Source organism: Trachypithecus francoisi, unplaced genomic scaffold, assembly GCF_009764315.1.
Source record: "Trachypithecus francoisi isolate TF-2019V2 unplaced genomic scaffold, Tfra_2.0 Lachesis_group3, whole genome shotgun sequence".
Lineage (NCBI taxonomy): Eukaryota > Metazoa > Chordata > Mammalia > Primates > Cercopithecidae > Trachypithecus > Trachypithecus francoisi.
This window is the reverse complement of record NW_022681468.1, coordinates 81,666,180-81,687,174: the sequence shown is the minus strand read 5'-3', so window position 1 is coordinate 81,687,174 and position 20,995 is coordinate 81,666,180. Positions and strand designations below refer to the sequence as shown.

The following is a 20,995-nucleotide window of genomic DNA, read 5'->3' as shown; positions in this document are numbered from 1 at the left end:
TGTCTGGCTCTGAAAAACCACAGTTACTCTGGGTCTGTGCCTTAAAGCTGTGGTTTCATGAGGTCAGATTTCCCCTCAACAGCCATGAGTAATCAAGATAAAGAACCATTTAGGCTTGTTCCTTCCTATATGTCAACAGCTATTCTGTCCCAGGGCTCAGGATTTAGAGCTAGTGTCCTGTTCCCTTTAGCAGAACTGACTCCTCTCTCCTCTGTGCCTCTGTGTGATTGCTGACCTGGCCTTAAGCACCATCTCAGTGGTTAAGTTTTGCAGAGAGGGCTGGTTACTTCCCTGGTACCTCTCTTTTGTTATTGAAGCCTAGTTTCCTGTTGCATATCTGTCTTTTCTTCATTTACTCCTTATTTTGTGATGTCTAGCTCCCAGCAGCTTTCTGAGAAAGGGTACTTGGAAAGCCATTTTTTTGAGACTTTCAAAGATGGAAATAGATTTTTTCATTCCTCACAGTTGATTGATAAACTGGCTGCTTAAGCATTTCAAGGATCAAATTATGTTTTCTGGTATTAGTAGTAACTGTGAGCTGTGAGAGATCTTTCTGTTTCATGATAAACAGGTACAATATGATGGACTCTTGGAGAAATCGCTGGTCACAAGGGAAGTAGGTGAGGTCTCTGATGACCCTCCTGAAGTACACATAACCAATAAGCCAAATCATATCTGAGCCCAGTATACTGGAGCTGTGGATTGGGGTGGCCAAGAGCTTTGTCACATGTATGGTAATAGCTTGTAAGTATTTATTCCCAAATGGCTAAGAAACTAACCAAGCACCCTTTATTTTACCATGGTTTCTGTGTTTACTATATACCAAATGTTTTCTATAGGCTAAAGCCATTATCTGAGCTCTCTAGTCATTTTCATGGATCTATCTGGTCAATTCTTGTAGCATCATCTATATTTTAAAGTTTCTCTTCTCTTTATGTATTTATTTTATTTATCAGGTGTCTTAAGAAGCAATCTCAAACTGTCAAAAGGCTCTGATTTTGTTCTTGGGCTACCTAGTGCTTTCGACAACCTTGGAGATGCAATGGAAAGCATACACACACACATACACATACACACACACACACACACACACACACACATAGAGTCTCATTGGGATTACAGGGATTACACGCACTTGCCACCATGCCCAGCTAATTTTTGTATTTTTAGTAGAGATGGGATTTCACCATACTGGCCAGGCTGGTCTCGAACTCCTGACCTGAGGTAATCCGCCTGCTTTGGACTCCCAAAGTGCTGGGATTACAGGCATGAGCCACTGCACCTGGCCTATGTGTATGTACTTAAAGGATAGACACAGAGTCTCTCATTTGGTTTAAAGACCAACTGCACAAGAATAAAAATGAGTAAGGATGCCTTAACAGTTGCATATGTCAAGAACACACGGGGTTTCACTTGGATGCAAAGTCAGCTTGAGGCTGCTCTACTCTGATCAGGTAAAATACCTACAGGAACCAGGATGGTAACTGCACTAGTGCAGTGAGCTGTTAATTTAACTGTATTACATTATATTTAATTTAATATGTACACATTAAATTAATATGTAACTTTATTTACATATTAAACATTAAACCCATAGGAAGAATCTTTATTCCTACAAAGCCATGTGTGCTCTCCCCACTTTTTTGAAGCACATGGCCAGCTCTCTCAATCTACATTTATCATTCTCCATGTTCAATACAGACAAATGTCAAGAAAAATTTCATTTTTCTCCTAACTGCAAGAAAAGCAACAGCATAACAGCAATGATACATGGAAACTGACACTCTGTGCTGGGGAAGCAAATAAGGGGAGGTTGGATTTCCTGTGTGGGAATTAGATGGTTGCGTGCTCCTTCTAAACTGAGCGGCCTTCAGCTCCAACTGATTCTTGCTGTACGGGAATATGGGTCAATGATTGCCAGACCTGATGTTCAGGAGATGCCAGCAATCTGGATTTTCCCATGAGATTTCCTGATTTTAAAAATTTTGGCAACCATGTTCTTAAAACCTTGTGCAGGACAGGCTCAATGAGCAGGATGCTGGATTGTGCTGTCTTAAACATTGTAGCCAGCTCTAAGTACTTTATTTTATTTTTTTTGAGGTGGAGTCTTGCTCTGTCACCCCGGCTGGAGTGCAGTGGGGCGATCTCAACTCATTGCAACCTCTGCCTCCTGGGTTCAAGCAGTTCTGCCTCAGCCTCCTGAGCAGCTGGGATTACAGGCATGCAACACCATGGCCAGTTAGTTTTTGTATTTTTCGTGGAGATGGTGTTTCACTGTGTTGACCAGGTTAGTCTTGAATTCCTGACCTCAGATGATCCACTTGCCTTGGCCTCCCAAAGTGTGGGATTATAGGCCTGAGCCTCCATGTCTGGCCAGCCCTGAGTACTTCAAAGTAACAGTGACAAACTAGAGCACATTAAAATTGTGAGAGAAACTAGAAGCTTGGGAAAAGGGTGGAAGACTCAGGGATGATGCTTCTGAGAAAAGAAAGCTCAGCTGAGATTTGATACCAGACTTCTGGTTGTATATGCACTTCTCTATTAGGGACAGAGCATGTTTTTTTACTGGAGACAGGAGGAGGGATGGGATCAGGTCTAGGGTTGGAAGGTATTTTGGAAGCAGCTGTGAGATCTATATAAGCAGAACTAACAATCAGCTACTTTACGATATCAGGACATATCTGCCTGGGGAAAAGCAGTGAGTTTCCATCATTGGAGATGTTCAAGCAGAGTCTTCAACCAGTTGGGGACATCATAAAGAGTACTGAAACACTGGAGGAGGGCATCATGCCCAGTCTTGATGGTCCTGTTCATCCCTAAGGGATTATGATTCCAATCTTCTTTAGCTACTGTGGAGCATTTGGGCTTTTCCTTTCCCTAAGCTCCCATGCAAGTTGTACCATTCTTTTGGCCATTTAAGGCATGCAGTAGGCAATAATTCAATGTATGGGGCTCCAATCCTGGGTGCCCTGGCTTTTGCCCTTGGCAAGGCTTTATAGCTTCTCTTAGCCTTACTTTATTTATAAAAATATGAGTGAATACAAAATATCAGTGTAAAGATTCATATGGCCCATGCAGCTCTTGTGAGAGGTCATGGAGATTGTGACTGTCCAATGGCCTTTTAAAAAAATTAATCCAATGGCCTTTTAAAAAAACAGGTCTTTAAAAAAAATTTAGCTCTGCTGAAGGGGGAGGTTCCAAAATGGCTGAATAGGAAGAGCTCCAGTCTATAGCTCCCAGTATGAGCGATGCAGAAGACTGGTGATTTCTGCATTTCCAACTGAGGTACCAGGTTCATCTCACTGGAGCTTGTCAGACAGTGGGTGCAGGACAGTGGGTGCAACCCATGGACTGTGAGCCGAAGCAGGGTGAGGCATCGCCTCACCCAGGAAGCACAAGGGGTCAGGGAATTCCCTTTCCTAGCCAAGGGAAGTCGTAACAGATGGCACCTGGAAAATCGGGGTCACTCCCACCCTAATACTGAGCTTTTCTTTTCTTTTCTTTTTTTGGGATGGAGTCTCACTTTGTCACCCAGGCTGGAGTGCAGTAGCGTGATCTGGGCTCACTGCAAGCTCCGCCTCCCGGGTTCATGCCATTCTCCTGCCTCAGCCTCTGAGTAGCTGGGACTACAGGCGTGCACCACCAGGCCCCGCTAAGTTTTTCTATTTTTAGTAAATACAGGGTTTCACTGTGTTAGCCAGGATGGTCTCGATCTCCTGACCTCGTGGTCTGCCCGCCTTGGCCTCCCAAAGTGCTGGGATTACAGGCGTGAGCCACCGCGCCTGGCATAATACTGTGCTTTTCAAATGGTCTTAGCAAATGGCACACCAGGAGATTATATCCTATGCCTGGCTCAGAGGGTCCCATGCCCACAAAGCCTTGTTCACTGCTAGCACAACACTCTGAGATCCAACTGCCAGGCAGCAGCAAGTCTGGGGGAGTCACACCCGCCATTGCTGAGGCTTGAGTAGGTAAACAAAGCAGCTGGGAAGCTCGAACTGGGTGGAGCCCATGGCAGCTCAAGGAGGCCTGCCTGCCTCTGTAGACTCCACCTCTGGGGGCAGGGCATAGCTGAACAAAAGGTAGCAGAAACTTCTGCAGACTTAAACGTCCCTGTCTGACAACTTTAAAGAGAGTAGTGGTTCTCCAAGCACGGAGCTTGAGATCTGAGAACGGACAGACTGCCTCCTCAAGTGGGTCTCTGACCCTCCAGTAGCCAAACTGGGAGGCACCTCCCAGATGGGGCTGACTGACACCTCATATGGCTGGGTGCCTCTCTGAGATGGAGCTTCCAGAGGAACAATCAGGCAGCAACATTTGCTGTTCTGCCATATTTGCAGTTCTGCAGCCTCCGGTGGTGATACCCAGGCAAACAGGTTTGGAATGGACCTCCAGGAAACTCCAACAGACCTGCAGCTGAGGGTCCTGACTGTTAGAAGGAAAACTAACAAACAGAAAGGACATCCATAACAAAACCCTGTCGGTATGTTACCATCATCAAGACCAAAGGTAGATAAAACCACAAAGATGGGGAGAAACCAGAGCAGAAAAGCTGAAAATTCTAAAAATCAGAGCACCTCTTCTCCTCCAAAGGAATGCAGCTCCTCGCGCACAACGGAACAAAGCTGAACGGAGAATATCTTTGATGAGTTGAGAGAAGAAGGCTTCAGAAGATCGGTAATAACAAACTTCTCTGAGCTAAAGAAGGATGTTTGAACCCATCTCAAAGAAGCTAAAAGCCTTGAAAAAAGATTAGACAAATGGCTAACTAGAATAAACAGCATAGAGAAGACCTTAAATGACGTGATGGAGCTGAAAACCATGGCATGAGAACTACGTGACGCATGCACAAGCGTCAGTATCTGATTTGATCAAGTGGAAGAAAGGGTATCAGTGATTGAAGATCAAATGAATGAAATGAAGGGAGAAGAGAAATTTAGAGAAAAAAGAGTTAAAAAAAGCCTCCAAGAAGTACGGGACTATGTGAAAAGACCAAATCTACATCTGATTCGTGTACCTGAAAATGATGGGGAGAATGGAACCAAGTTGGAAAACACTCTGCAGGATATTATCCAGGAGAACTTCCCCAACCTAGCAAGGCAGGCCAACATTCAAATTCAGGAAATACAGAGAATGCCACAAAGATACTCCTCAAGAAGAGCAACTCCAAGACACATAACTGTCAGATTCACCAAAGTTAAAATGAAGGAAAAAATGTTAAGGGCAGCCAGAGAGAAAGGTCGGGTTACCCACAAAAGGAAGCCCATCAGATTAACAGCAGATCTCTCAGCAGAAACCCTACAAGCCAGAAGAGAGTGGGGGCCAATATTCAACATTCTTAAAGAAAAGAATTTTCAACCCAGAATTTCATATCCAGCCAAACTAAGCTTCATAAGTGAAGGAGAAATAAAATACGTTACAGACAAGCAAATGCTTAGAGATTTTGTCACCACCAGGCCTGCCTTACAAGAGCTCCTGAAGGAAGCACTAAACATGGAAAGGAACAACCAGTACCAGCCACTGCAAAAACATGCCAAATTGTAAAGACCATCGATGCTAGGAAGAAACTGCATCAACTAATGAGCAAAATAACCAGCTAACATCATAATGATGGGATCAAATTCACACATAACAATATTAACCTTAAATGTAAATGGGCTAAATGCCTCAATTAAAAGACACAGACTGGCAAACTGGATAAAGAGAGTCAAGACCCATCAGTGTGCTGTATTCAGGAGACCATCTGACGTGCAGAGACGCACATAGGCTCAAAATAAAGGGATGGAAGAAGATCTACCAAGAAAATGGAAAACAAAAACAAGCGGGGTTGCAATCCTAGTCTCTGATAAAATAGACTTTAAACCAACAAAGATCAAAAGAGATAAAGAAGGCCATTACATAATGGTAAAGTGATCAATTCAACAAGAAGAGCTAACTATCCTAAATATATATGCACCCAATACAGGAGCACCCACATTGATAAAGCGAGTCCTCAGAGACCTACAAAGAGACTTAGACTCGCACACAATAATAATGGGAGATTTTAACACCCCACTTTCAACATTAGACAGATCAATGAGACAGAAAGTTAACAAGGATGTCCAGGATTGAACTGAGCTCTGCACAAAGTGGACCTAGTAGACATCTACAGAACTCTACACCCCAAATCAACAGAATATACATTCTTCTCAGCATCACATCGCACTTATTCCAAAATTGACCACAGAGTTGGAAGTAAAGCACTTCTCAGCAAAAGTAAAAGAAGAGAAATTATTATAAACTGTGTCAGACCACAGTGCAACCAAACTAGAACTCAGGATTAAGAAACTCACTCAAAACTGCTCAACTACATGGAAACTGAACAACCTGTTCCTGAATGACTATTGGGTACATAACAAAATGAAGGCAGAAATAAAGATGTTCTTTGAAACCAATGAGAACAAAGACACAACATGCCAGAATCTCTGGGAAACATTTAAAGCAATGTGTAGAGGGAAATTTGTAGTACCAAGTGCCCACAAGAGAAAGCAGGAAAGATCTAAAATTGACACCCTAACATCACAATTAAAAGAACTAGAGAAGCAAGAGCAAACACATTCAAAAGCTAGCAGAAGGCAAGAAATAACTAAGATCAGAGCAGAACTGAAGGAGATAGAGACACAAAAAACCCTTCAAAAAATCAATGAATCCAGGAGCTCGTTTTTTGAAAAAATCAACAAAATACATAGACCACTAGCAAGACTAATAAAGAAGAAAAGAGAGAAGAATCAAATAGATGCAATAAAAAATGATAAGGGGATATCACCCCTGATCCCACAGAGATAAAAACTATCATCAGAGAATACTATAAACACCTCTATGCAAATAAACTAGAAAATCTAGAAGAAACGGATAAATTCCAGAACACATACACCCTCCCAAGTCTAAACAGGAAGAAGTTGAATCCCTGAATAGATCAATGACAGGCTCTGAAATTGAGGCAATAATTAAGAGCCTACCAACCAAAAAAAGTCCAGGACCAGATGGATTCACAGTCGAGTTCTAACAGAAATACAAAAAGGAGCTGCTACCATTCCTTCTGAAACTAGTCCAATCCATAGAAAAAGAGGGAATCCTCCCTAACTCATTTTGTGAGGCCAGCATCATCCTAATACCAAAGCCTGGCAGAGACACAACAAAAAAAGAGAATTTTAGACCAATATCCCTGATGAACATCAATGCAAAAATCCTCAATTAAATACCAGCAAACCAAATCCAGCAGCACATCAAAAAGCTTGTCTACCATGATCAAGTTGGTTTCATCCCCGGGATGCAAGGTTGGTTCAACATATGCAAATCAGTAAATGTAATCCGTCATATAAACAGAACCAAAGACAAAAACAACATGATTATCTCAATAGATGCAGAAAAGACCTTCTAAAAAATTCAACAGCCCTTCATGCTGAAAACTCCCAATAAATTAGTGTATTGATGGGATTTATCTCAAGATAATAATAAAAGCTATTTATGACAAACCCACAGCCAATATCGTACTGAATGGGCAAAAATTGGAAGGATTCCCTTTGAAAACTGGCACAAGACAGGGATACCCTCTCTCACCACTCCTATTCAACATAGTGTTGGAAGTTCTGGCCAGGGCAATCAGTTAGGAGAAAGAAATAAAGGGTATTCAATCAGGAAAAGAAGAAGTCAAATTGTCCCTGTTTGCAGATGACATGATTGTATGTTTAGAAAACCCCATTGTCTCAGCCCCAAATCTCCTTAAGCTGATAAGCAACTTCAGCAAAGTCTCAGGATACAAAATCAATGTGCAAAAATCACAAGCATTTCGATACACCAATAACGGACAGACAGAGAGCCAAATCATGAATGAACTCCCATTCACAATTGCTTCAAAGAGAATAAAATACCTAGGAATCCAACTTACAAGGGATGTGAAGGACCTCTTCAAGGAGAATTACAAACCACTGCTCCACGAAATAGAAGAGGAGAGAAATAAATGGAAGAACATTCCATGTTCATGGATAGGAAGAATCAATATCACAAAAATGGCCATACTGCCCAAGGTAATTTATAGATTCAATACCATCCCCATCAAGCTACCAATGACTTTCTTCACAGAATTGGAAAAAACTACTTTAAAGTTCATATGGAACCAAAAAAGAGCCTGCATTGCCAAGACAATCCTAAGCCAAAAGAGCACAGCTGGAGTCATCACACTACCTGACTTCAAACTATACTACAAGATTATAGTAACCAAAACAGCATGGTACTCGTACCAAAACAGAGATATAGACCAATGGAACAGAACAGAGTCCTCAGAAATAATACCACACATCTACAACCATCTGATCTTTGACAAACCTGACAATAACAAGCAATGGGGAAAGGATTCCCTATTTAATAAATGATGCTGGGAAAACTGGCTAGCCATATGTAGAAAGCTGAAACTGGATCTGTTCCTTACACCTTATACAAAATTAATTCAAGATGGATTAAAGACTTAAATATCAGACCTAAAACCATAAAAACCCTAGGTGAAAACCTAGGCAATATCATTCAACATATAGGCATCGGCAAGGACTTCATCTCTAAAACACCAAAAGTAACATCAACAGAAGCTGAAATTGAGAAATGGGATCTAATTAAACTAAAGAGCTTCTGCACAGCAAAAGAAACAACCATCAGAGTGAACAGGCAACCTACAGTATGGAGAAAGTTTTTGCAATCTACCCATCTGACAAAGGGCCAATATCCAGAATCTACAAAGAACTTAAACAAATTTACAAGAAAAAATCAAACAACCCCATCAAAAAGTGGGCAAAGGATATGAACAGACACTTCTCAAAAGAAGACATTTATGCAGCCAACAGACACATGAAAAAATGCTCATCATCGCTGGCCATGGGGTGGAGTGGGGTGAGGGGGGAGGGATAGCATTAGGAGATATGCCTATATAAATGAAGAGTTAATGGGTGCAGCACACCAACATGGCACATGTATACATAAGTAACAAACCTGTACATTGTGCACATGTACCCTAGAACTTAAAGTATAATAAAAAAATTTAAATTTTTTTTCAAATTTTAATTTTTCCAGTTTTATTTATTACTATCACTATTTATTTATTTATTTATTATTTTTTGAGACTGAATCTCGCCCTTTTGTCCAGGCTGGAGTGCAGTGGCACAATCTCAGCTCACTGCAGCCTTCACCTCCTGCGTTCAAGTGATTCTCATGCTTCAGCCTCCCAAGTACCTGGGACCGCAGGCACACGACACCATGTCCGGCTAATTTTTATATTTTTAGTGGAGACAGGATTTCACCATGTTGGCTAGGCTGGTCTCGAACTCCTGACCTCAAGTGATCTGCCAGCCTCGGCCTCCCAAAGTGCTGAGATTACAGGCATGAGCCACTGTACCCAGCCAATATTAATTTTTAAATTGACAAATACAAATTGTACATATTTACAGTGTACAACACGATGTTTTGATACACATATGCATTGTGGAATGACTAAATCAAGCTAATGAACATATTCAATGCCTCACATGCTTATCTTTTTTTGTGCTGAGAACACTTTAAATTTATTCTCTTCATGATTTTCAATTCTCAAAATGCATTGTTATTAACCGTAACCAGCATGTTGTACAATAGGTCTCTTGAAATAGACCTTTAGTGTTGTTAAATTCCTTCCTTTAGTTATGTTTTGCTCATAAAACTTTTTCACAGGTAAATGATGAGTTTGCCCATTGAGTCGAAACCCTTGTCAGGGAAGGTCAGGAGTGCACATATCACATGTTTTAGACCTCTGCCATGACACCAGTGAATTACAGGTGTGCAGTTTGCAGGCCCTCGCTATGTCCTGCTTTACACAGAGGTGGTTTTCATCCTGATTTTATTCTGCTTCACCCACAGGTTTGCTGAGCTCTCTTTACCTAGGTTGTTGAAGACTAGGCAAATCATTTTTTATTTGACTATCAAATGGCCATGAGGAGACAAATCTCCATTTATAAGAACGTATATGTTTGCAAGAACTTTTCTTAGGGAGGGGCAGAAGCTGAGAAGAATTCAAGTGTGTTGGGCAGTGTGTGGAGAGAAGAGTGCTATGAAGCTGTCAGAGCACAATATTTACAAGCATCAGATGTTCCTGAACATTCTGGAGCTGTACTCTATACAAGCTCTTACAGTAGGATAAGCCTTCTTTGTTTCTCTTTTCAATTTTATTTTGTTATCATTTACTATATAACCACTTTAAAATAATTTGACACATATAAGGGAAATCTGTTTCTCTATTACCCCTTGCTCTATATCAAGTGGGATTGTGAGTGTACAAAGTAGTTAAGGGAATGGTGGAATGGAGGGAGGGGAACAGTTTGCAGTACCTTAGGTGAAGGCACAGGTCGGGAGTTGGGGGTGTCCGTGTTTGGCCTCCTTACTTCTGTCTCTGCCTTTTCTGCAGAACCCAGGGAAACTGGGCTGTTTTGGACTATAATTGTCCAGTGTTTGTGTTGGGCAGGTCCCTTCCCATTGCATGGAGGAAAAACCCCTCATATCTAGGCTGAATCTGCAGATGCTGAAACATTTTTCTTCCCCTTATCAGATCCTAGCCTCAGTTAACACAGTCAGCGTCACTCTCTGAATCACTGAATCAAATCTGTAATGATGGTTGATCTTGTCTTTTATGGATGGGCTGGCTGAAGAGGCCAGTGTGGCACCAACAGCTCTTTCCACATTCCTTGCCCAAGAGGGACTTGTCTTCTTTGGGTTCACACTACAGGGCAGACCCAGCCACTGGCCTCAGGGCATCCTTAAAGATTTTCCTAGGTAGTTTCTCCCAGCTCAGGCTCTGGATGATCCTGAGTATGTCCTCCTCACTCCCCATCTTCTGCCCCGGGCTACAGGGTACCATGTCCTGTGGTTTCCCTGCTTCCTGGGGCATGTGCTCTGTATGGGAAAAACAGAAAATAAGACCATTTGCTGAGCATCTAAGCAAACATTTGAGAAAGGCCCCCTGCATTTTTGTGTTTGTTCATTTTTTTTTGTAATTTGTGAAAATAAAAACAATTTTAAGGGAATAAAAAATAAAAATAAGAATAAAAAATAAGCCATCCTTTAAGTTACAATTTTGAGAAAACTACCTCTATATTTGAAGGATACTTTCCACTTTTCCCTAAAATGTATAGTTTTCTGTACTGTTGCAATCAAAGTATATGTACATTTTTGAAGATTCTTTTTTCTTCAATTCACACTATATTGCACTTATAACTAGATTTGGAGTTGAGATTCCCAAGCTCTGAGGCAAGCAGGGAGGGAGCTGTTGGAGGCCCCTTGATGTTTGCGCCTTTGGAGTAGGATGGTTGTGACAGCAGTAGAAGGACTTCAGAACCAGGAAGGTCATCTACTCCTGTACCTCTCCCCTACCCCAGGGTCTGGTAACCACCATTCTACTTATTTCTATGAGTTTAGCTTTTAAGAGTATATATGACTGAGATTATGCAGTATTTCTCTTTCTGTGCCTGGTTTATTTCACTTCGCATAATGTCCTCCTGGTTCATCCATGTTGTTGCAAATGACACCATTTCTTCTTTTTAAGGATGGATAATAGTATTCCACTGTGTGTGTGTGTGTGTGTGTGTGTGTGTGTGTGTATGTATGTATGTATGTATTCTTTATCCATTCATCCAGTGATGGACACCTAGGTTGATTCCATGTCTTAGTTATTATGAATAAACATGGGAGTGCAGATATCTCTTGGACATACTGATTTTAGTTCCTTTAAATATATATCCAGTAATGGGATTGCTTGATCATATGGCAATTGTATTTTTAATTTTTGGATAAAGCTCCATATTTTTTTCCACAATGGCTATACTAATTTACATTGCCATCAACAGTGTACAAGTGTTCTCTTTTCTCTACATCTTCTTTATCAGTTATCTTTTATTTTTTGATAATTGCCATTTTAACAGATGGTATCTCATTGTGGTTTAATTTGCATTTCCATGGTGATCAGTGATGTTGAGCATTTTTTCATATACCTATTGGCTATTTGTATTTCTTTTTTTGAGAGATGTCATTAGGTTCTTTGCCCATTTTAAAATTGGGTTATTTGCTTTCTTGCTATTGAGATGACTTCTTTATTTATTTTGAATATTAACCCCTTATTAGATGTGTGATTTGCAAATATTTTCTCCCATCCTATTGATTGTTTCTTCACTCTGTTGATTGTTTCCTTGGTTGTGCAGAAGACTTTTAGTTAGATGCAATCCCATTTGTCTATTTTTGCTTTGTTGCCTGTGTTTTTGGGATATATCCAAAAATTTATTGCCCAGAGCAATGTCATGGAGTTTTCCCCTATGTTTTCTCCTAGTAGTTTTACAATTTCAGGATTTATATTTAAGTCTTTAATCCATTTTGAGTTTATTTTTGTATATGGTGTGAGGCAAGGGTCTAATTTCATTCTTTTGCATGTGGACATCCAGTTTTCCCAACACCATCTATTGAATAGACTGTTCTTGCCCTATTGTGTGTCCTTGGCAGCCATGTCAAAAATCAATTTGGGCATCTATTTTGTGTGGAGAGAAGTGGCTCAGGGAAAGGATATATATGAACTCATGGACATGGATATTGGTTGATGGCCATCACTCACAACAGCTGGGGAATGGGTGCATCACCTGCTTAAGAGGTCCTGGGAAGGGCATCAACAATGTCTACTAAAAGCCATTCCTTGCACTGTTCAGATTCACTTGTTTCTGGCTTTCAGGTGGGCAGTTTTTATTTTCTCATCCACCATTGGTGTTACCTCCTCAACCCCCTCCTTCACTCACTCTAATAGATGACATTTATATACATAATTAGGTCCACTGTCTGACAATATACTTTGCTCAGAATGATCTAATTATCAGCAGAATAAAGGTGAGCTTGTTTTTGGAGGGTCCCAACTACATCTCTAGGTAAGGACCAGTGCACCTGGTCCAGTTTATACACCATCTCAGCTCCCCTGGATTCCACTTGTGTTGACTGCTTGCTTTGCTTTTAGATTGGAGTGACTCTGTTCTCATGGTCATAAATCCCTGCTCATTGCTGCCACTGCTGCTGCCACCACAGACCAAGAACTCCAGTTGCACAGTGCTGTCTGCTAAGGAGAAATTGCTCAGGCGAGCACCAGACCACAGGGACTCACAGAGACTCCCAACCAGGTAAAGGGGTGATATGGCTTGTAGATGTCAGCCACATTCTCTTCTTGATCACCTTGCTGCTGGAACAATGGGCCATGATCAGAGTAGAGTGGTCATGGAGATTGAATGGAGGCTATTCATGGGTCCAAGAACATGGACACTCTCTTTCACCAAAATCAATTTGGGTCTTGCCACTATTAACCACCCAACTTGCCAGCAGCAGAGACTATCGCTGAGTCTTTGAGATGGCACTGCTTTTGGAGAGATCAGGTGGCTATTTAGTGAGAGGTTGACCCCTCTACTTTGGGGGTGATGGACATTCATCTTTATCACCATTGATACCTGCTCTAGACATGAGTTTTCCTTCTCTATCTGAAATCCTTCTGCCACTACCACCATGTGAGGGCTTACAGATTTCCCAGTCCATCAACCTGGTTCTCACACATGTTACCTCAGAGCAAAGGACTCATTTTATGGCAAATAATGTAAAATGATGGGCTCATTGGTCTTATTATATACCATGCCACCCAGAAGCAGTCAACCTAGTGGAGTTATGAGCTGGCCTGTTGAAAGCTCAGCTAAGGTGCCAGCTCAGAGATGACACCCTGTAGGGTTGGAAGTTGGAGCACTGCTTTCCAGGATGTGATACATATGCTGAATCAATAACCAATTTATGGTTCAGTGTCCCACATAGCTAGAATATATGAGTCCAGGAACCAAGGGATAGAAGTAGAATTGATCCCTTTAGTTATCACTCCCAGGGACTTACTTGTGGAATTTGTATCTTCCTGTTCCTGCAAACTCAAATTCTGCCAGTTTAGAGGTCTAAGTTTCCAGGAAGAAAATGCTTTTTCCAGTGCAGGTAGGAAAGGCTCCAGTGAACTGGAAGTTGTGACTATCACTCAGCTGTTTGAGACTCCTCATAACAGTGGACCAGCAGGCAAAGGAAAGAGTTGTCTTATGGCTAGAATAATTGGCCTTAATTACCATGAGAAGCTAGGGTTGCTGCAATGCAATGGGAGAAGATAAGAGTATGACTGCAACCGAGGGGATTCCCTGGAAGTATCCCCTATACTTTTGTGCTCACTGATAATTGTAAATGGGCAGTTACAACAACCCAAACCTAACAAGTGCAAAGCAACTAACAACTCAGTCCCCTCAGGGTGGAGCTCTGGGTCACTCCATCAGACTACAGCTCAGACTTACTAAACTGCTAGATGGTTGTGGAGGGGCACCTAGAGTGGGTGGTGGAAGTGAGATGCAAAATATCAATTAGGACTCTGGGACCAGCTGTGGCAGTGGAGATTTTCAGGAGATTGCAATTGACCATTGACACCAATTACCAGGAAAGACTACTCACTAACCTGAGGGAACCTGTAGGACTTAGCTTCTGTGGTAGCTTCCTGAATGGGCTGAGTGACGCACCTGAAAATGGAAGGATGCTTTGTTCCCATGCAGAAAATCCTGACCAATGGGATTCTGAAGATGGGTATATGCATTTATCCACTGGTGGAGCCATGAGTGGTGCTGCATCCTCAATAGTTAGAATACAAGGATGGGACTTGGAGCCAGCATAAAGACAAAGTCAGAATAGCTATTAATCCCATCATGTAGAGATAACCCCCATAATTATTTTGATGTAATTACTTCCAGTTTTTTCCTGTGCATATATAAAACATATAGCTACAAAACTGAGATTCTACTATAGGAAGATTTTTCATATTGCTTTGTAAAAACATTACATTATATTGAATATATTGAATTTTCTTGAATTTTTCCATATTAAATGTTTTTAACACAAAGTTTATGAATTCAAAATATTCATTCATACAAGTTTGTCATTGAAGCTTTCCTCCATGTCTGGGATTCCAGATTTTTGTTATTAAAAATGCTGCAATTAAAATTGTTATGAATGAATCTTTGTGTATGTCTTTGATTTTTTCTTAAAGAAAATTCCTAGCAATAGTTCACTTGGCCAAAGGTGTTCAGCACACCCTCAGAAGTGATGGGTGTTGCCAGCCTCAGGCTCTGGCTGTCCTGTCCCTGTCCTGCCCTGTTTTCTCTCCTCCAGTCAGTCTCCCGTGACAAGGGTTTGTGTTGAGCCGGCTCTAGGTTGTGGACTTCCTGCTGGTTTGGGTGAAGCCATTTGTGGATGGGTGTTGCTCATACAGACCTTGTGATGCTGTCTCTCCTCTAATCTGTTCTCAGTATCTGTTTTGTAACAATAAGTGAGTGGGAGGCAATCTTCTCTGCATATCAGATGAAAGCTTCACAGAGGGAAGATCTTTTCTTATCAATGTGGGCTATGAAGAAGGCCCTGTGTGGTATCAACTGCCTTCTTTATATCATGTATCTAAACCAGCGGTCTTCAACAAGAGAGCGATCTTTCTTTCCTCCTCCCTCCCTCTCCTGGGGATATTTAGCAATGCCTGGAGACATTTTGGTTGCCACAGCTTCGCAGTGGAGAAGGGGGTGTTGCAACTGGCATCTAGTAGGAAGATGCCAGGGATGCTGTAAACATCTTATATCTTGTTTATAATTCAAAATGTTCTTAGTGATTCTGAATATTACTAAAGGTAAATCAGAACTGGTATAGCGCTGATAATTAAGGCAAGGAAGGATTTGGTGTCATTTCTTATGCTGGAAATATGGATCCCGCCTTTCCAGGGAAAATCTCTAATTTTTCCTCAATTTTTTCTTCATTATTTCCTATTTTTCTCTCTCTCTCTCTCTTTCTCTTTCTGTCTCTCTCTTTCTCTCATACACACATACACACAGACATACACACACACACACAGACACACCCCTTCCAAATCCTTGTGTGCTTGGACTGGGAATCAGGTTGCTGTGTGCAAGGAGAAGAGAGCAGCAGAGAGGGGACACACAGTCATGACTAGAAGCTGTGTCTTCACTGAGGTTTATTGAGAGTTCTGTGACCTGTAGGATACTTCTGGAGGCTCAGGGTTGTGGCCGAGGGACCAAGGGCAGGCCAGAATGAGTGGCACACACTTTGCTGCTCAGGTCCAGTTCCAGGTTCCCTTTAAGGCTGGCTCAGGATCCAGGGTTAATTTGCCTTCAGGATCTTGTTGATCCAGGGCCGGTAATGGGAGATTCGGGTGAAGACAGCAGGGGGCTTTGCATCCAACCGTCCATAGGATACGATGCCCTGGGCCACCCCAGCACACAGAAGAGGGCCCCCAGAGTCTCCCTGGAGGGGTAGGGGAGAGAGAGAGAGAAGAAGGTAAGCCCGGGAAGTCCTCCACGCCTGTCTGCCAGTCTGCTTGGAGTCACAGTGAGACCCAAAGTCAGGCCCAGGAGCTGGGGCTCCTCAGTTACAGATCTAGTTCTGATGCCCCTTCTTCCTTTCTTGGGACAGTCACCCACATTCTTCATGTCACCCCATGCCCCCAGTGCAGTAGGCTGGAATGGATGGTCAGAGGCTGTCTTGGGCCATGGGAGGACAGACAATCCCTGTGATGCCAACTCTGTCACTGGCTGACAACCTTCTGACCCAATCTCCTTCTAAGAGCATTCTGGTCCCTGAACAGTGAGTTTTGGAGAAGAAACCTAGTTGGAGGATCACCTTAAATGCAGATTTTGTCTTCCTGGGATTGCCCACACACAGCTGAAGATTGTGGTCAAAGTATCTGAAGTGGCTGCAGGCCTGGGGATCCATGAGTCTCAGCTTCACCTCTTGCAGAGTGTCTGAGCTCGGCTTCAACACACCTGTTCTTCCCCAGCCAGCCACCCGGCACATTCTCCCAGGTGGGACAAAGTTGAATTGGGATGGGAAGGGGAGTGTCCCCACGGCCAGGGTCAGGCTGGCTTTCACCTTCAACTGTGAAGGGAATGAAGGACTGTCAGTCCTCGAAATGGGTTCTGGACAGTTGGAGGTGATCAGGGAGGGACAGGGTGAGTAGCTTCATGTTAGAGTCAAGTCCTAAGAAAAATTCAGGGCAACGAGGACCTGAAGGAGAAGCTTAGGAGAATGGGAAGTGGAAAAGGAGAAGAGAGGTGTTGTCACCTTTAGTAACATGATATCGTGGTGAAGAGTAGAAGTGTTATATTTTGGATGACGGAATTTCTTTATAACCTCAAGCTTCTGCCATGTGTCTTCTTTCTCTGTTATGTTATGGGCTCCAAGGGTGACTGTTATAGACCTGTTGTGAGGAAGAAGGAAGGAAAAGGAGCGATAGGGATGGCTTGGGGTTTCTCCTGAGGTGAGCTCATTCTGAGAAAAGGGGACTAAAGTCTCTCACTGGGTCGCCGGACTCTACCCATCTCCCTTTTCATGGGCCACTTGTGGCGTTTAGGGGCTCAGGTTTTACTCATGAAAGAGCTTTCTCAGGGAAGAGACACAATTTCTAGGACCCCTGGAATTACTGGGGAATGAACAGACCATGGAGGACTCAGGGGACAGGGTTCACACTTCCTGATTCAGGGAACCCTGAATGAGGGCCAGCCCCCTGAAGCAGGAGATATCAGTTAAAGGGGAAAGTGAGGGTCTCATGTGGACCCTGTTATCTGCCTCCCATAAAATGATGTGTTCAGGACCCTGAGAACTAGAGGCCAGTGTTCTTGAAAAAGCCATAGAGGAAGTGGCCCTGAGCCTGGGTGGGGCCCTGAAAAGTGAACCGTGTGCCTTGAGTTCGGTAGGGGTGAGGGGTGCTACTGATGCAAGAGGGACCTTGGACAGGGCCTCCTTCTCCTCCGAAGGGGAGCTTAGCTCACAGTGACTGAGGCTCAAGGAAGCTACTCAATCACAGACTAAAGTCTTTCAGCCCAAATCTTCACTCTCCTGAAAGTTGACCAGACCCAGGACCCCCTCTTCAGGCCCCAGGGCAGGTGTATCCCTGGTTGCTACTCTGGTTGTTCACCTCCCATTTGGAGATAAATGGACCCTGTTGTCTCACCTTCCTGCACAATGAGCAGCCGTCAGCACAAAGTTCCGTCTTATCAGGAAACCACCACAAGATTTTGAGGCACCGTTGGAAGTGACAATTCCCAGGTAGGCCATGTAGGGGCGGGAGTGTGGCTTGCATTCTGTGCCCCCGATGATCTCCCCTGGAACAGAGCACCCCAGGGTTTAAACACGGTGATTGATACTCTCTCCAATGAATGGACAAACTGGGTTAAAGCTGAGCGAGGCTTCCCTGGAATCTCATTCTTACCCTGTGTTCTGCCCATCTTCCTTTGCCTGTCTCCTATAGTTCGTATCTTTCCCACTCATAACCTTCCAGGTGAAATCTCATTCTTTCCTCCAGGTGCAACAGCTGGTCCTGCCTCTGCTCCATTCAGATGTTTTCACCTCAGATTTCCCCCACTCCCACCTTGCCCTGGCCCACCCTCCTCTCTCTCTGTGTAGGACCCGCTGTCCAGGTTCCTGTTTTAGATTTCTCCACAGCTCATGAGCATGGTCACAGAGTCAGCAAATAACAAGGTAATGGGTAGCCCTGATGCTCAGAAGATTAAGAGGACATGTCTGTTTTCCTGGGGATACCCCTTTTCCTTCCACTTGCTCTGGGTTTTTCCACAATTGAGGTAAAATTCCTTGTTCTTAGGAGCTGTCCTAGGCTGTAGAGAATGGCAGTGGGTGGAGTGGCATGCATCCCAAGTGGAAACTTCCCTTTGGGACTCTTGAAGAGAGATCTTGGAACGCTGTTCAAGAGTCAGCTATTTTCAGACTAAACATATTTGTTTCAGGAGCTGATACTGCAGATTTCAGAGGGAAGAACCCCGATACTCACCAGCTTCAGCTCTGGAGCACAAGAGAAAGAGCAGCAGGGGGAGAGGAAGAAGCAGCATCTTCCCAGAGAGGTTGCCTGAGCAAATGCTGGTTTTCCTTTCCAGTCTTGGGTTTTATAATACCCAGCAGGCAAGAGAGGGGCAGGGCTGGTAACCACAGGAACTGCGTGGTCATGTTTTCTTTTCTCACTCTGAATTGGCTGTATTTATGATCAGAAGTTCCCCCAGAATCACCCTGTGTTTTTCTAGAGAGGAACTTGAGCCCTGAACTCCCAAGTGCTGGCTTCTCAGATGTACCCTCAACCATGGTGCTTTTTCTGGAGTTGGGGGCAGGAAATGGAGGGACCATGTTTTTCTTTCCCAGTTAGGGCAGCTTGTGAAAGGCCCACTGAATGTTCAGTGCAAAGATTTTTATAGCTATGATCCATAGTCAGAAATACATATTGCCGAGTCCCAATGCATGCACATATGTATGTGTGAGTACGTAAGCAAAAATCAAAGGTTTCAGAAAACAATCTTTATCTTAATCTTGTGCGATGTTCTCTGTTAGTTTCCATTCCACTCCACTCCACTCCATTCCACTACATGTCAAAACTTGAGCAACAATGCCACTTAAAGGGATAATTCCTTGTAATTTGACAAGCATTGACCTGGATCTCTCTCCTCTGAACCACATGTTTTTGGCAGAAGAGAGATCCAAGGAGGCTAGATGTGGGAAAGGAACAGACCCTAGGACAGAAATTTATGCAAAGAGGAATTGGGATTGGAATTAGCATTTTCTGGGAGTCTAGGCATATCATATATTGGCACAACTCTTAGATATATTATTACTTTCATAGCAACCCTATCAATATGTATTACCATTATGATCATTATCATGTCATGATAGTCAAATTTTTAAATCAGCTATCATAGCTTATGGTTCAGAATTAGGTTTTTCTGATTCCAAATCAAGGGCCCTTTCTGCTCTAGCACTAGAGAGAAATAGAGGCATAGAGTCCTGCCAATGTGGAGGGGAAGTAAAGATATAGAAGGGTGTTTGCTCCAGAGAGGTTGGGGTTTCCTACTGTCACATTAAGAATCAAGCTTTCCACAACAACCTGGGGGCACACCATTACTGTCACTTTACAATTGTAGAATTGAGACTCAGACACATTAACATGACCAAGACCACACACCTTACAATATCAGAAGTGGGTTTCAAGCACATAGCTGTTATTTTCCCTGGACTTAGAGAAGGCAGACCACATGGTGGACTGTCATTTCTCTTGGAGATTTATAAGGCATTTAGTTCAAAAGATGGGGATGTGTAGTGTATAAGTGCCTTTTCCAAATCATCTTGCTATGCCCTTGGTTTCAGCTTGGGCTTGTGACCAGAGTGATCCACTCCTTAGTATATATTGGCCAGGCCCTCTGTTGCTTTTAACTTAATTTCCCAAGTTCTACCTACAGCCCTAACTCTCTCTAGAATAAGGCATTTACACACATTCCTAATGTCTTTTCAAATCTGGTCTTCTTAGGTGTCCTTATACCACTTTCTTCACTCTCTCAAGTGTTGCCAGAGAATATTCAGAATGCCCAGTTAAATTTATATTTCAGATGAACAACACATCATTTTTTAGTTAAGTATGTCCAAATATTGAATGAGACATAGAAATACTACAAAACTGTTGTTTATCTAGAATTTGAATTTAGCTGGGAACCCTGTATTTTTTATTTGCTAAAGTTGGCAACCCTACTCTGGGCATTCCACCATTAGCAGAACAGAAGAGAATCCAGAGCTGGAGAAGTCTTGTCCTGTGGTCTTACATCAGTTAGACCAAAAAAGCAGAGGCTTAAACAAATCAAAGGTGTTTGTTTTCACTGATACAATGAGAAATTGAGAGGTAGGTAGGTAGTCTGGGACTAGTCTGACAGCTCCACAGCATCAAGATTCAGATCCACCAAGACTTAAGTTTTGTTCCACCTTCCTGGCTGAGAGTGAGGAAATGGAATAGGTATAGCCCCAGTCAGGGGACCAATTTCAGAAATGAGGACTGCACTATCTGCTAACATTTTCTTCTTTTCTC

The 20,995-nt window shown here is 42.8% G+C and overlaps 1 protein-coding gene and 1 long non-coding RNA gene across 3 annotated transcripts in view; one reads left to right on the top strand and one right to left on the bottom strand.

Annotated features, from left to right (window-relative positions):
- LOC117069895 overlaps window positions 1-20,995 on the top strand; it is a 248,968-nt gene that overhangs the window by 33,899 nt on the left and 194,074 nt on the right. For both annotated transcript variants that reach the window (XR_004431708.1, XR_004431707.1), the window contains exon 2: window positions 13,043-13,202. This is a non-coding gene — a long non-coding RNA (uncharacterized LOC117069895). The remainder of the gene's footprint in view (window positions 1-13,042; window positions 13,203-20,995) is intronic.
- On the bottom strand, window positions 16,072-19,073 carry CMA1 (chymase 1). The gene is made up of 5 exons (XM_033188385.1): window positions 18,929-19,073; window positions 18,095-18,245; window positions 17,206-17,341; window positions 16,765-17,019; window positions 16,072-16,389 (listed from the first exon to the last, which is right to left on the bottom strand). The coding sequence occupies exons 1-5, from the start codon at window positions 18,984-18,986 to the stop codon at window positions 16,246-16,248; spliced, it is 744 nt and encodes a 247-aa protein (XP_033044276.1). The 5' UTR covers window positions 18,987-19,073; the 3' UTR covers window positions 16,072-16,245.